Source organism: Labrus bergylta, chromosome 4 (genome assembly GCF_963930695.1).
Source record: "Labrus bergylta chromosome 4, fLabBer1.1, whole genome shotgun sequence".
Classification (NCBI taxonomy): domain Eukaryota; kingdom Metazoa; phylum Chordata; class Actinopteri; order Labriformes; family Labridae; genus Labrus; species Labrus bergylta.
Genome location: NC_089198.1, coordinates 14,405,364 through 14,420,909, shown reverse-complemented (window position 1 = coordinate 14,420,909; position 15,546 = coordinate 14,405,364). Strand labels below are relative to the sequence as shown.

Here is a 15,546-nt window from a genome sequence, read left to right as displayed (position 1 = left end):
TATACAGTAGCTTCAGAGGACATTGTAACTAGGGTTGCCTTTTCTAACATCATTCAAGATGAGCATGAGTTGATTCGATTTTGAAAGTCCAACATCTGTCTTTCTTACGGCTTGCTGCAACATTGTACACGGAGCACTGTAAGAGCAACCTTATCTGACCTATCAGTTTTCATGAATGGTAAGGTTTTTATCAGGTTATGAAGCATAAGTGGAGTTCTCCACCTATCTAAAACAAATAGACGTGGTGACTCACCTTTTTATGCTGCTATCTTGGCCAGGACTCTCCTGAAAAACACAATGCTGAATAGGCTTCACATTCTAAGATCTAATTCGACCTACACAATTCATAGTTGGCTGCAGCCCTCCCTGTAGCCTCACTGATGTGAACACTTAATATCAATCCAGTACAAACTGAACTGAAAAGTAAGGATAACAACTCAACTGTATGTGGCACTGTGATTAAAAAGTAAATTAACATGTACTACAGCCAATTCCATGTTAACTCTAAGTGTACCAGTGAAGCTAATATGTTCAGTACTACAAACAGAGCAGAAACAAGAAAACTGATGTAGTCATCATGAAATTAGTATTCACTTTTTTCTTCCTGTTACACATGAAAAACTATCCATATTACTGCCTTCCATGAAGATATCTCTGTGCAATATATTTAAGAAAAATGGATAACCAATTTCCAGTATATAAGAGTGGTTTCCTTCCATATAAAGAGATAACAGGGAATGATTCATCCAATTTCTGATTTTAAGTGCTTCTCCTCGCTCTAACTAGGGTATCATCGTCCATCAGGGTTAGTGAAGTAGTCCTCTCAAAGTAGATATATCAGGCACAGATGGATTGGACTGAAAAAAAGTGAATTCACTTTTACATCCATCTCTACAGGTACACCATGTCCTCAGTGCTAAATTGATTATTCTGGTAGTGACATGTCCAAGAAATTGAATTTTCACTTACCTCGTTGTTGCCAAGTATTTTTCTGGCTCACACAGTGTAAATTGTCTCGGCTTGAAAGAGTTAAAACGGGATTATAGAGAGAGAAGGTAGCCAAACATTGCTGCCAAATCCAAGTCCCATCTCTGCAGGATTAAAAAGCCTGCAGCAGAGGAGGCTGTCACAAAATTATACATGAAATGCTGGTTGCTAAATGGAAAACAACAGCGCGTTTTCTTTTTCAAAGCAGGGCTGTTGCAGACTATTTCTCCTGCATGTGTGTGCTTTAAGTTCAAGAGTGCAACCATTGCTTGGGATTCTGATGTGATCCAAAAAAACACTTAAAACCTCCTCTTGAGTCTCTTTACTGCTCTTTTCCATTTCCCAAATCCTGCTGTCTGCCAGTTTGCCCTCTGATTCAGCTGCACATTTTCCCCAAAAATGAGTCCTGTCATCGTGAATGACCCATATATGCCTCCATTCTGATTGATCACATCTTTATACCTGAGTGTAAGTTTCGTGTAAAGATAAAGACACAGAACTGTTACACGTGAACATGAACTCTCGAAACTGAAAGTTTATTTCCACTTAGTTGTTATTGCTACCTAGCAATGAGCCAAACCAAACCAATGAGATCATTGATGTATGAAGTCACACATCTGCCGGCACGCCTTTGAATCTCAACACAGACTTCATCACAGTTACATCTTGCCAATTATACTTCAACAAGGGTGAAGAAAGAATGTTCGACTTGACTGCAGGGACTAATCATCAGTAAAGTGCAGATGTTTTGAGGAGAAACTACTAAATATACAGCTGTGAAACTACAGCTGTTCCATCTGCTCTCTGAAACGCACACAGCAGAGTTTGAACAGACAGACAGATGTTTACAAATGAGATTACACTGAGAACGAGATTGCGAGTGTGCAGGAAGGGCAGTCAGAGGTCTGTCGTCCAATGATTAGCTTACATTTATTACGTCTAGATGTTTCTCTCAGATAGCTTCAGTTTCAGTGTACAAAAAAAGCTGAAATGATGACGACAGGGTCCAGTCATCAGCTGCAGATCAGTACCAGGCTTGTTGCACTGCTGCTTCAGTTATACCACTTTGTTAAAGATGGTTCTGGCTGGTTCTTTGGTGGTTTTAAAGTACAGATTCAAGATGGGCTGTGAAAACATTAACTACTGGGTCAAACGATTCTAACTTAAATCTGGAGACTAAAAATGATTTCAGCTATGATACCGTTCTAGATTTTCTTCCTTCTCTATTCCCTTTTGTATATTTGAAATGTCAGAATAAGCTTTTAGTTCAGTATTTCCTCTCCATATATTCTCCATCCCTAACCGTCTGAGCCTCTGAGTTCTGTTGTTCGCAGTTTCTCTACTCTGCACTCCACCTCTGCTCGCCTATCACTGACAGGAAATAGGCGGTGTCTCTATTTCTTACTTCCCAGCTGAAGTTGGGTGTGTCACTTAAGTTTCCTTTTCGAAAAAAAGAAAAAAAGAGCCCAGCATGTTCTCTATAAATATCTCACATACAGGATTTAGGCTACAGGTTAGACGCAGAATTTATCGGAGGCGAGCAGCATTTCACAGGTCAACATCACACAACCTGTCAGTCTGTGGGTTTTCACCTCAAATACCCAGAGAGAGATTACTGCAAGGAGTTGTCGGGTTGACTGCATGAGATGTCTGAATGGTGATTGATGTGTGACCCCGTTGTTGTGCACACACACACATACACGCTTCACCTACTTACAGGACACCCGCTCACGTATACCAGCATCCACGCATACACGCATACTTAAATGCTGCAATTTTCATTTCAGAAAAGTCTCTTTTATAATCTAGCATGCACTAATTCAGGCAGAGATACATGTATTTATATATGTCTCACACATGTCTTAATAACACCCACACTCTTCAGCTTTCTTCTCCCCAGTGTGAGCTCATACTCCTGAACTGAAGCCCTAACCCATATTCCTCCACATTATTAGGTTGAGCTCTCCCTCTCTTCATCCCTCTCTCCTGCCAGTGTCATCTATCATTCATAAACTGAAGGACAGTGCATAAGGAGCCTGCTGTGAATGGGTGCTGTGAGCCATGATGACTGTAATTGCAGTGGAGATGGAGGTCACCGCTGTTTTCAATCAGTACTGGTGTGAGGGGTTAAAGCGAGGCTCTGTCAAATGGGCCCGAGGGTGTAGGCCAGTAGAGCAGAATAATGGGTCAGTAGAAGTTCAGCTCAGACTGAGTATAAAGAACTCAGACTGGAATTTACTGAAAAACATGATTTCAGTTTGTTGTTACATTTTTGTTGCTTTGTTAGTAATCTGTATACTCCGTCTGTAGGCTCCGTCTTTGTCTACATTGATTTGATAAAGATTAAAAAAAAGGGTAGGACTAGTTTTTCACTTCCTGACATAGATCAGTTATACATGGAGTCTTTTCATGAAGTATGATGTTTCTAGTCTTGTTGATGCCTTTTATATTGTATTATTTGATTTAATATGTTTGAAATAAACTCCTCAAAAAAAGTTTGGAAACGTTATTTCGGTCACTTATTTCGCCCCTATAATAATACTAATTGGTGTTGTATTTTATATCGTTGGAAATCCTGATTAGTCACCTTTACAACGAGGTGTAACTTGTAAGGATCGTGCATTCATGGAATGTGCAACACAGCTAAACGTGTGGGTAGCACTCTTAGAAAATGTGCCAAAATCCCCTGCAATGTTCTTCTGTTGGTATTCACTCCTGCCATGTGTGTGTCAGTTACAGGTGTATGACTGACACCTGATTGGCACCTAATTGACAGCACTTGTGGGATCATCTTGGGCATGCTGTTCATGCCAGAGTGACCAACACAACCACGCTGGTTGACCTTCAACGACCCCTGGTTGAGGAGTGGGATGCCATCCCATTCCGAAATGTGACCAGGATGGTGACCAGCATGAGGAGGAGGGGCCAAGCTGTTGTGGCTGTGTATGGATCTTCCACACGCTACTGAGGTCCCTGACAGTGTAAAATGAATAAAGTGGAAAAAACGTGTTACTGTGGGAGAGTGCAATCATCCATTCCACCAAGCAACTTTAAAACAGGAGTGAATACCAACAGAAGAACATTGCAGGGGATTTTGGCACATTTTTTTAGGGCGCTACCCACACGTTTAGCTGTGTTGCTCATTCCACGAATGCACGATCCTTACAAGTTATACCTCGTTGTAAAGGTGACTAATCAGGCTTTCCAACGATATAAAATACAACACCAATTAGTATTATTATAGGGGCGAAATAATTGACCAAAATATTGTTTCCAAACTTCTTTTGAGGAGTTAAAATGAAATAAATGGTGTGAATTATACATGTGTTGGGTGCTGTTACTGATTGCTATAAACACGAGCTAAAATGGTCAAGTTCAATCTAAATGTGTGGAACAATAAGTCAACAATAATGTCCGTGCTCATTTTGACCCGAGTTCCTAAAACATTGGGACACTATTCAAATTTAAATAAAAGAAGAATGTGATGATTTAAAAACTTTGAAATCTAATGTTTTATTGAAAGCCGACAAAATGTCACAAATTGAAACTGGGAAATCATGTCGTAAAAAAATTAGAAACCTGTTTCCATTGATGCCATCCTCAAAAAAAAGATGGGACAGCGGCAACAAAAGAATGGAAAAGTTGTGAATGATTTAAAAAGCACCTGATGGAACATCTCATAGTTAATGAGCTTAACATGGCATCATGTTAGAAACAGGACTTGCTACCGATTGAAAAAGTTTGGGGCACTATGAAACGTAAAATATGAAAAACAGCTGAAAATCCTACATCAAGGCAAGAATGGTAAACGTTTCAAATGAGAGAAATTATTCTCCTCAGTTCCCTAAACAGTGTCCTACAGAGTGTTTGTTAAAAGAAGAGGTAATTCAACAGAATGGTAAACATGAGCCAGGCCGTCCCAACATTTGTTGTTGTTGTACTGAAGTACCCATCCTGCATTTCTCTCTCCTGCAGACTGTGGATATTCACAAGGAGAAAGTGGCTCGTCGAGAGATCGGCATCCTGACAACAAATAAGAACACCGCCCGCACTCACAAGATCATCGCCCCTGGCAACATGGAGCGACCTGTGCGCTACATCCGAAAGCCCATCGACTACACACTGCTGGATGACGTGGGACACGGCGTCAAAGTAAGAACAATAAAAAACAAATAAAAGCACTGAGCGTTTATTTCACTGTGAATAAAACGGACCTTCATGAAGGGCAATAATCTCAAAAGGGAAATGCATTTGTTTACAGAGGTCTTCCCTTCTCGCTCAGATTTTAGCTGCTGGTGTTCAAAAAGTACTTCCACACTACTCTGGCTGCACCACAACCAGACTGCTCAAGCTGACTCCCATTACTGTGATAAATGGAATTGATTTCCAGAGTTAATCAATCTTGCTAGTCAAGAAAACACGTACTTAGTTGAGTTCACACCTGGTCACTCATTTGGACAAAGTGTGGCTGTCTGCTTTCATAACTCACTCCCACACACACATCAAGACTTTAAGACGATCGATACACTGGGCTTTTAGTTAATGAAGCGTGGAAACACTTCCATGTGTAAGACGATTAGTGCGTGGATGACTGTGGCCAAAAACGATTTGATTGACAGATATTTTGTTCATTCAGAGTAACAACTTCCTGATTGTGAAGGGAATGACAAAGTGTGTGTGTGTGTGTGTGTGTGTGTGTGTGTGTGTGTGTGTGTTCATGCAGAGTCTAAGAAAGAGAGACATTTTGGCCTGAGAGCTACTCAAACCATCACATCTCCGGTTGAACAGTGGCAAAATATTCTTTCAACCCTTTTTCCGGCTCTTTCTTCCATTTTTTTATTCTCGCTCCACATGAGCCTTCTGCCGTCTCCTCTCTTCCTCTTCGCTCGACACACACACCGTTTTGTGCATTGATTGCTGGTGTCACACACATTTCCGCACCGCGTTTGATACGGCCTCTTCATCCCGGTCTGTCTCTGTTGAGATAGTGGCTGTCTGCTGATTTTCAAACATCCGCTGATTCAAATTCAAAACGCTGCCGTTTCCTCCTCTGAGAGCTGGCTCACACTGACACAGATTTTGGCACAGCCCGCTATGCAAATGAAGCATCATTCATGGATGCTGCAAATGATGGAGCTCTGCAGAAATCAGTGTCGATCAGGGAGGATGATGCGGAAAATGAAGTGTGCAACCTTTTTTAAAATTTTCTTATTCAAGCCCTACCCACATGGAAAAGAGGCTTATACTGCAAGCGCTTTAAAGAGCATAGACGTGTGTAAAAATAATGACTCATTTAGGGAGTCTACATTTGGGGAGCACCAATTAAAAGTTATTTTAGTACAGACTAGATAGTGTATTTAGGAAAAAGAAGACCAATGGGAGTTTAAGACTCTTTGGCTACTGGTTCATTTTAAATTCTGTCTGATTTCTGCCTGGCTATGTGTGAGTGTGTGTGTCAGTATGTGTGTGAGGAGCTGTATTTTTGTCCATGGATGTGCACTTGTCTGGCTTGGTGCATACTGTAAATGCGTATCACATTCAATATTTTCCCTTGGAACACTTCTTCTCCCTCAGACATCTGTGAATAATTCAGAAGGATTCAAATCGTTTCATACCCACTGCTTCAACAGACACAATAAGCAGAACTACAGCTTTCTTAGAGGCTTTTCAGAGCACGTGTTTTTGCTTTTGTGTATGTATACATGTTTATTGGGTGTTCATACTTTGTGGGAAATAACAGCTCATTGGAACTCCATCCTTGCAGCCTATTTGCTCCTAACTGTAGTAGTGTGCTCCCTCGAGCATTCAAGGCGTGATCGTCACACCCCTGACTTTCATGCACCCATCTAGGGGAACTCACCCGAGGACAGATTTGCAGTCAGACTGGAGCATGGAGAGACCCATTCACACATTTACGCATGAGCATGCTCCCCCAGTCCACCACTACAGCCTTTTATTGGCATTACGGGGAGTAACCAGTGGACATGCTGACATAGTTTCAGCCCTCCGACAGTCTGGACACCTCATTGCTGTTATTTATGACCTCACCATGCTTCACTACCATTCCTAATGTTGTGTTAGTGCGACACTTAAACATAAGCACATGCATGTAGCTCAGGCACTGCACATTATTTCTGCTGTGTCCGCCAATTTAAGCGATTCTCTTTCTGATTAAACACTGCAACAAAAGTGTAGACACTGCGACACAGAACAGACCTACATGCAAACAAACTGGGTTGAGCAGAAGTTTCACTATGTATATTTGATCAAGAGTACATTAGGGATTCTACTTATTTCAGTGTTCTCACAAAGGGGCACCAACATTTTTTGTTTACCTGTGTTGTGTAAAACAATCCAACAACTTGTTTCTGGGTTAAATTTCCAGTCGGCAGGTTTCTGATTTGAAATAAGAGGGACTTAAATGATAGAAAACTGTTTATACTTCTCCTGAGGACAGTGTTTATTGTACAACGTAATGTCAGAATTATTGTGACCAGTTTTAAATGCAATGTAATGAGTTGACAATCCATTGGTTCTGAAAAGTGTTCAGCTCTTCCTGTTAATATTTTTGTAAAAGCTTTTTGGCATTATTAGAACTAGAGTCCCGGCCGATATAAGCTTATCCAGTGACTATCGTACCGGCTAATTTTATCGCAGATAGACGCAGATATCACCAGATTTATTCACTGTGGATTATAACAAGCACCATCACTCTCCAGAGTATCGAACGGTGATGCACGTACGTGCGCAGTTACTTTTCTGTAACAATATTGTCTGCGTTATATATATTTTCAACAAGTGTTTGATAACTGAATTTAAGGGATCAACACGATCAATGTGTACATTTATATCTATCTATGTCTACAGATTTATAGATGTAAGAGAGATATCGGCGATATAACGGTATCAGGTTTTTTCTCTCTCCCCAATATCGGTATCGGCCCCAAAAATCCCATAGCGGTCAGGCCCTAATTAGAACCTAATAGGATCAAACAACTATTCTGGTTATGTAGTAAACCATTAACTCGATAAGTGTAAACATAATAACTTTGGTTTCTAATCAGAATTTTAAAAAGCCTTGAAAAATGTCAAATGTCACTAAAGAAGTAACTACGTTCAGTAATCCAGGGACTGGATAACACAGATATTAAGACCCTCCTTCAGCGTTAATGTCATCCCTCGTTTGTCACTCGGCAGTCGGCAGAATTCAATTTGTCCAACCTCTCCTTTTCTTCATGATGTTCATATGAACTGTGTAAAGAAATGTTTTTATTACTTTGAGGTTTCATTTAATTCTTGAATTTCACACTTGCTCTCACTAATCTCTCTTTTTTTACACAATTAACCAATAAGCGTGTCCTGTTTTCTGTCCTCTCTTTTTGCCTGCTTTCACTCAGTGGCTTAAGGCCAAGGTAAGACACGGTTGTCTTCTCTCCTTTTCATTTTGTGTTAAAAACTACAACACATCATCATCATCATTTATGCATGCAACCATTACAACTTTCTGTCTTTTGTTACGACACAAACAGTCATTTTAAAGTCAAACAAAACAGTATCGTAAATCTACCTTCAACTTGGAGTGGTAGGTTCAACTCCAGACGTTAAGATTAAAGTAAAAAAGTATTTTATTTCACATTTACAGCATTCATTCTTAACACTTCCTGTTTCTTGTATTTCTTCATCTGATACCCAATCAATGGTTGGGGTGCTGTTTTAAATCCACAGTTTCTCAAGAGCCACAGCCAGTTGACCTACTCAGTGATGCTGTCTTTACTCTTTCTCATTTGATGCTCGTTTAAAAGTAATTCCACTTTCGGTTACTCATTATAAGTTAAAGCGACTGCTCAGCCTTAATGGTTATTGACTGGAAAAAAAGACGTCAGCCAATCAGATAATACATAATTAACTTTTTTACTTGTCGTTACTCCTCCAGCAACATGGTAACAATGCTGCAGGACGAGGAGGCACCATTTCCAGGACCAACCCACCGACACAGAAACCCCCAAGCCCCCCCATGGCCGGTCGTGGTACACTTGGGTGAGCACTGGCATTAGGTTAAAAATGATCAAATGAAATGAAATATCTCTTCTTCTTCTTCGAGGCCAAAATGGAAAATGAGTTTTTTTGACAGTGGCTTTGTATCATTAAACCATTTCACCTGTATGAACTGCTTATTTGACACAGTCTTCATATATGGAACAATGGTTTTATATACCATCAGCAGCTCACCACATTTAGGAAAACATAAAAATGAAATGGTGCTCTCTTTGATGTAATGTTTTTGTATCCAGGCGTAATACTCCCTACAAGACCTTGGAGCCAGTGAAGCCTCCAGTGGTGCCCAATGACTACATGACAAGCCCGGCCCGACTGGGCAGCCAGCACAGCCCTGCACGCACAGCCTCACTCAACCAGAGGCCCCGGACACACAGGTAACAAAGACCCTCTCTTCTTATAACTGGAAATAAACATAGACTCTATGGTTGGGCTTTTTTACACTCTCAAAGACTGTGTGGGCGTCCGCAGACCTTACTTATTTGACTTACCGGCAGACTGCTGTTTGAAGCCACAACATTTATGCTTCTGTGACGTTTCGCTTTCAATTTGACTGTCGTGGAGGAGTGAATAGGGGTGCAAAGTTCTGTACTGTCTTCAGAGGTAGTAACAGAGGCATTACAGAGGCAAGACAGGATCAACTGAGCCGGCAGGAAAGCGCAGAGCTGTGTGTGTGTGTGCATGTATCCCTGTATCCCTGTGTGTGTGTATGTGAAGCTCCTGCTGTGCCGTGCTTCTGCAATGCCGAAACACAATGTGAATTCACAAATATCACACCGTTGCAGAATCAATATGAGTGTACAAAGAAGGGATGGCGGCTGAGCATAGTTATGGCGGAAAAGGCAGTCTGAAAAGTGCGGTGGTTAATGCACGATGTTAACGTCACTACAAGGCGAGCAGGAGGGCTTTCTGTGGCGCCACCTTGAAGAGTCATGAAGTAGTGAGTCAAATTGCAAATGGAATCTGTTTATAGTGTCATATTGATTTTATTGAAATATTGATATTTGACACCAGGGAGATGATAGTCCAGCAATTTTGTCAAACCCCTAAAACTGATACAGTACCTAAAGCCCTTTTTATACTAGTACCTGAATTTAGATCAGCACAGTATGAATCTGGTATTAATAAAAATCCCTGAAATTACATTATTTTCTTATTTTCATTGTTTCATATAAGGCCTGTATGCCAGAACAAATTCATTAAAGCTGATTTCACAAACAAGAAATTGTGTCAGTTAACAAGTCTGCTTGGACAAGTGATTCCCAGATTGAAGACCACGAATACGCTTTTATTTTTCAAAAGTGTGTTTCAGCTTAATGTTTTACAGTCTTTTATCTGTTACCTGCCTTTACACGGTTTTGATGACGACAAAATTATTTCAAATTTAAAGCAATGATAATTTGTTCATATTCAAAACCCAATTACTCCTCAGTCTGAGCTTTTCAGATTGAGCATTGTTCTCTCCCTTACATCCCAAACAGCCACTGGCTCTTACATTGCTTCTGTTAACTGCATGTCTGTGTTCTGCCAGATTTGTGCCCAATGCTCATGTGTGAATACACAGCATTATTCACGGGACTGTAACCATAGTGACAACAATATTGCTATAACGAATGACATATGTCCGAGTAATGATGAGTCATGTATTTAGGATTGTCTCCCATGTCATCTAATGATCGCTGCCTGTGTGTTTCTTTCAGTGGCAGCAGTGGGGGGAGCGGCGGCAGGGAGAACAGCGGAGGCAGTTGCGTTGGAATCCCCATCGCAGTTCCGACCCCCTCCCCTCCCAGTATGGGGCAAGGTGAGTCTCAGCAGCAGCTGCTGTAACCTTTAGCACTCACCACAGGTGTCCACAGTGGGAGCTGCCTGCTCTACTACTGCTGTTTACACTGTTAAATATTTGAAGCCTCTTCACTCTACAGATCCTCCTGTGTGTCTCTGGATCCTATTGGTTCATTCTAATCCTGCACAATTTGTTGCTTCAGTCCATTCAATCATTTGATAGAAGGTCAAACCCATAGGACTGTAAACTAGACCTATAACAACCTAAATAAGGCAACCAAATGAAACAGACCTGAATTCATCTACATCAAAGGCTAATTTTATGATACAAATAATAGCGACTTATCAAGCTACGGCTTTACCGCCTCTCTTTTCCCCCTGCAGTTGCCCCATCCTCGGCCTCTGTGCCCCAGGGCCCCGGCTTGGGTCCCATACCCATGTCCCAGTTCGGCACCATCTCCCGCCAGATCTCTCGTCACAACTCCTCCACCACCTCCTCGGCCTCTATGGTGTCAGCCACCGGCACCTATCGCCGCGCACCCTCAGTCTCCTCCCAGCAGCCTCACATCAACGGCGGCCCGGCCTACCAACAGAACTCAGGTAATACAGGATCAGTTTATTCATCAATAACTTCCTCTCTGTTGAGATGGAACCTGTGTTGTTCTTAAACTGTTGGTGGTTAGAAATAGTAAAACCAGAGCAAACTTGTGTTTACATTTTGGCTAATCCAAGATCCAAAATAAGCAGTGTTGAAGCTCTTATATTTTGCTGTCCATTCTAGGCACTTGTCAGTTTTTTGTTCTCTATAATCCATAATTATGTTAAACTGCTAAAAACTGTCCTCTGGTCTGAGAGATATGCTGGAGCCTGCCCTTCCAGAGGCTAATGAAAATGAACGATGAGCCATAATTACTGAAGTCAGGGTTGCTGAAACCTTCCCACCTCAGCGCTGCTGTGCAAACTGTTTCATTAACATTTCTAATTGAGTTATGACATTATCGCTCCCGTCAGCTGGAGGAGACAGGCAGGCAGAAAGCTGCTGTAAGACAAGGGGAAACCCAGGACATATGCATATTGTCTGTCTGAAGAGTATTATTTATTTTGGCAGGCATCACTCTGAGCCATTCTCCTCTAATAGCTTCTCTCAAAGGACAAACCTCTGCGTTGGCGGAGGTAGAGGAGGCTGTCTGTCTCGTCTGAGACGACAGAAACAGTAATGTAGAGCTGGATCCACCAGGGACTCAAACTGGGACATCATATGATCTCAGTGTTGCCTCCTCGTTGAAATTTCATGAGCGTGAGGGATGCGTTTGGATTTCGGATGAGTTTAAGAGTTGAGTGTAAGAAATGTTACAGCACAAAAAGCTGCTTCACAAGGGAGCTCTGTGATCTCTGCGGGCAGATGTGGTTCTGTGGTGAGAGCACGGTGGAATAAGACATTACAGTCTAGTGAATATTCTCCATGACAAGTGATTTATGAGTCAGAGCCGAGATGAGTGTGTGTGACATCACGTCTGTGAGTGAGGACAGAGATTGTCAATGAATGTGTTTTCATTTATCTCCTTTTTAAGTCAAGGAAGTCAAAGTCTTAAGAGAAGAATGGAGGTATGTCTGCTCAGCCTATAAATGAAGGGCGTGGTTGAACTAAAATGTTGCACCTGGTCTAGACATAGCTCAATAATTCTGCAGTTGATGAGATTCTAGTCAGATGAGAGATACAGATGTTGCAGCTCAGTCTGTATTTTCACCTCACGGCTGTGATGTTTTTGCGTCTTTGTAGTGCTTTGCAGCTCTTTCATTGTAGCACAAACTTTTCGCTAGCTACATCCTTTGCTTTTCGACTTCAAAGAGATGCTGATGAGGTAGATTCTCACACTGCGATGAGATACTTCTTTAGCCCAGCTTGAAAAACTCAGCACAAAAGAGCCCTGATTGGAGACGTGTTACTGATTTTCCCAGCAATGCTTCCTGCACTGTTTCGCTCACTCACAAGCTTTTTTTGTTTTTCTGTTTCCTCTTTTTCGGCCTCTGTATCTGGGCTTTATCACCTCTATTATCTTTATCATTTTCCTCGTCATCTTCTTCCCTTTGTCCACCACCTCCACCTCTCTCTGCCTCTCTGCTGCTTTGTCTGCCTCTATGGGTGTTGCTGCTCCAGTGTCTGTGGCTCCTCCGCCTCCTCCTCCGATGGTGCAGCTGACCCCACAGATCCCTCTGACCGGCTTTGTGGCCAGAATGCAGGAGAGCAGTAAGTAGAAACCCATACAGAGACACACACACCCATGCAAATAGTCAATATATTCTTGCATGGGAACAATGGAATCTACTATACACAAAGGTGCACACTCACGTCTTCACAATTCTGCCAAAGATCTCAAGATATGTGCTCAGCTCCCACTAAAATAGCAAATTACTCTAAAAAAAATGGAACCTCACAGTAACACCCTTTATCTTCAAACAACCAATCAACAGCATGGATGCTTCAGAAGTAAGCCAGCATTAGAAAAGAAAATCATTAAATCTGCTAATTTAGCTTGATACATTCCCCTGTTTCTTTTTAATGTATAATAAACAATGAATTATATATTTTATTAAATACAGATGTTATCACTAAATAATGAAGACATCTTTTGGTCATAAGTTAGGTTTTGTTAAACATTGTTTTCAATACTTAATGGACATCTTTTGGTTATTTGTCACATCATTATGAGGACAGTAATGGTCAAATTTACTGTATATATCATATAATATACTGACATATTTATTTGACATTTTCGAGGCATTTACGGTCATTTAAAGGGAATACCCTATATCACTGATTCTTCTTTTTACATATTTGAGGTCATACTTCACTGCTTATTAGAGACATCTGGGGTCTTGTTTGGGGTCATGTTTCACTTGATATTGAACAAACGTAGGTTGACATTTTAGGCCAAAAAAATGTAACCGAGCATACAGCTTTATTACATTGAATCACATCTCTTGAGAGTACTCTGAAGTTGTCTCCGTGTGCACCTGCTGCCACATATTTTCTCCTCTGTGGCTCGCTCCACTCTGCAGACCTTCTCTTGCACTGTATTAGGGGTGAAAGGTATCGCATGCCCCTTGAAAGTTCGTCTGTTACCATGGTGATGGATCACATCACGGAAAGCGTGCAGCCTGCACCCTCTGTCCACTGAAGAGAGAAAATGTGGCCCGATGTCGTGTCCAGATTCCCCTCCCGCCCGCCTGTCTGTAGAGATTCAGCCGTGTGGAGATCTAACTGTCTGTGTTTGTCTGCTCAAACGTAACACAGTCTGCCGTCGTACTGAGTGATGAGTCATACTGTCAGACAAAGAGCAGATTAGACCAGGTTTTAGATGTTCAGCCAATAATTAGCATGGAAGCTTTACCTTTTCCCTCTAAACAGACAAGACAGCTCTGTGTCAGAGCCTTGTTGGCACACAGTAACTGACACATTTTACAATTTCAGCAGCAGAATCAGGGATTAGTATGTAAAGAGCAGAGGAGCTGGGTAGTTAATGTGACCAGCAAGACTCAGCAGGCAAAGGAAACATGCCACAATAAAAAGATAGTTATGGCACTGAATGAACTGATGAATAAAAAGCAGAAATACAAATCCCGTATGTAACATATTTTAACTGAATGTCTCTTACAAACTGTACAGTAATACACAGTATTTCAAGAGCTTGTTGGATATTCACTCAGATGTAGTCCTTTCCAACTTTAGTAAACGTAATGTGTGCTGTGTTTTTACAGACCTTTAAGGGGTAATAGAGAGGACTATTAAAATCCCAAACAGCTGTGGTAAAATGTTGAAGCTCTTTCAGTTCTGATTCTTTGAAAATGATTTAAAGTCAGTGGAAAAAGACGCGTAAGCAGGTTGGAATTAAATGTAGTCGCCTGGTCCATTAGCTCAGTTTGTTTATTTCAAGAGAGTGAATTAAGTAGATCGAGAGGTCGGGCTTTTTCTTTCATCTCTGGGGGACTTGCTTCATGAGGATGCTTGTATCACAAGCACAAACGTGATTCAAAGAAGATAAGAGTGTGGCACCAGTGAAGCAGTGTCAGAAAAAAAAAAAAAATCCCTCATCAGTTCAAACACTGATCCGTTTTACCACCTCGTGCATGTGCAGACTGCAGACTGAAATGAAACCACAAACACGGATGCAGCCTGATTACATTTGTAAATGAACACATTCTCTAATAAAAAAAGGAAATGTTCAGAAAGAGTACGTTTAAAATGCGGCCATTATTTTCTCAGTGGAACAAGCTAAGATATAACCTGAACAACTTTGTGGAGGTCATCAGAGGAGGCTATTAAAGCGACACCAAGATGTTGGTCACAATATATTATAGGGCGGATTTTCAGACCACCAAGCTTGGGGTGGGGGAATTTAGAAATTATGTCAGCATGTATTTAGTCCAGCAGAAGGTGCTCTGTCTTCATAGTTAAATAACCTCTCAGCACTGACTGCACACATGTAGCAGAGCATCACATCCGAGCAGACAGCGCTCTGCACTAACTGGTTAACAATGTAAACCAAATGTAAATACTTCATTGTCTTTTTATTTAAGAAACTGCTGCTTGAGACTTTTATTCATTTATTTATTTATTTTAAGATTTATTTTTGGGCTTTTTTATGCCTTTTTATTGGAGAGTTAGGACAGTGGATAGAGTCAGGGAGAGAGAGTGGGTAATGACATGCGGGAAAGGACCCA

The 15,546-nt window shown here is 41.3% G+C and overlaps 1 protein-coding gene across 4 annotated transcripts in view; it reads left to right on the top strand.

Moving 5' to 3' along the window:
• Nucleotides 1–15,546, top strand: part of LOC109995771 (abl interactor 1) — a 29,718-nt gene that overhangs the window by 9,878 nt on the left and 4,294 nt on the right. The window contains exons 3-9 of one of the 4 annotated variants that reach the window (XM_020649610.3): nt 4,963–5,139; nt 8,385–8,399; nt 8,921–9,024; nt 9,279–9,419; nt 10,743–10,843; nt 11,209–11,424; nt 12,983–13,072. In XM_020649610.3, the coding sequence (XP_020505266.1) occupies nt 4,963–5,139; nt 8,385–8,399; nt 8,921–9,024; nt 9,279–9,419; nt 10,743–10,843; nt 11,209–11,424; nt 12,983–13,072 (844 nt within the window). The remainder of the gene's footprint in view (nt 1–4,962; nt 5,140–8,384; nt 8,400–8,920; nt 9,025–9,278; nt 9,420–10,742; nt 10,844–11,208; nt 11,425–12,982; nt 13,073–15,546) is intronic. The other 3 variants (XM_020649619.3, XM_020649626.3, XM_020649634.3) reach the window with 3 other exon arrangements.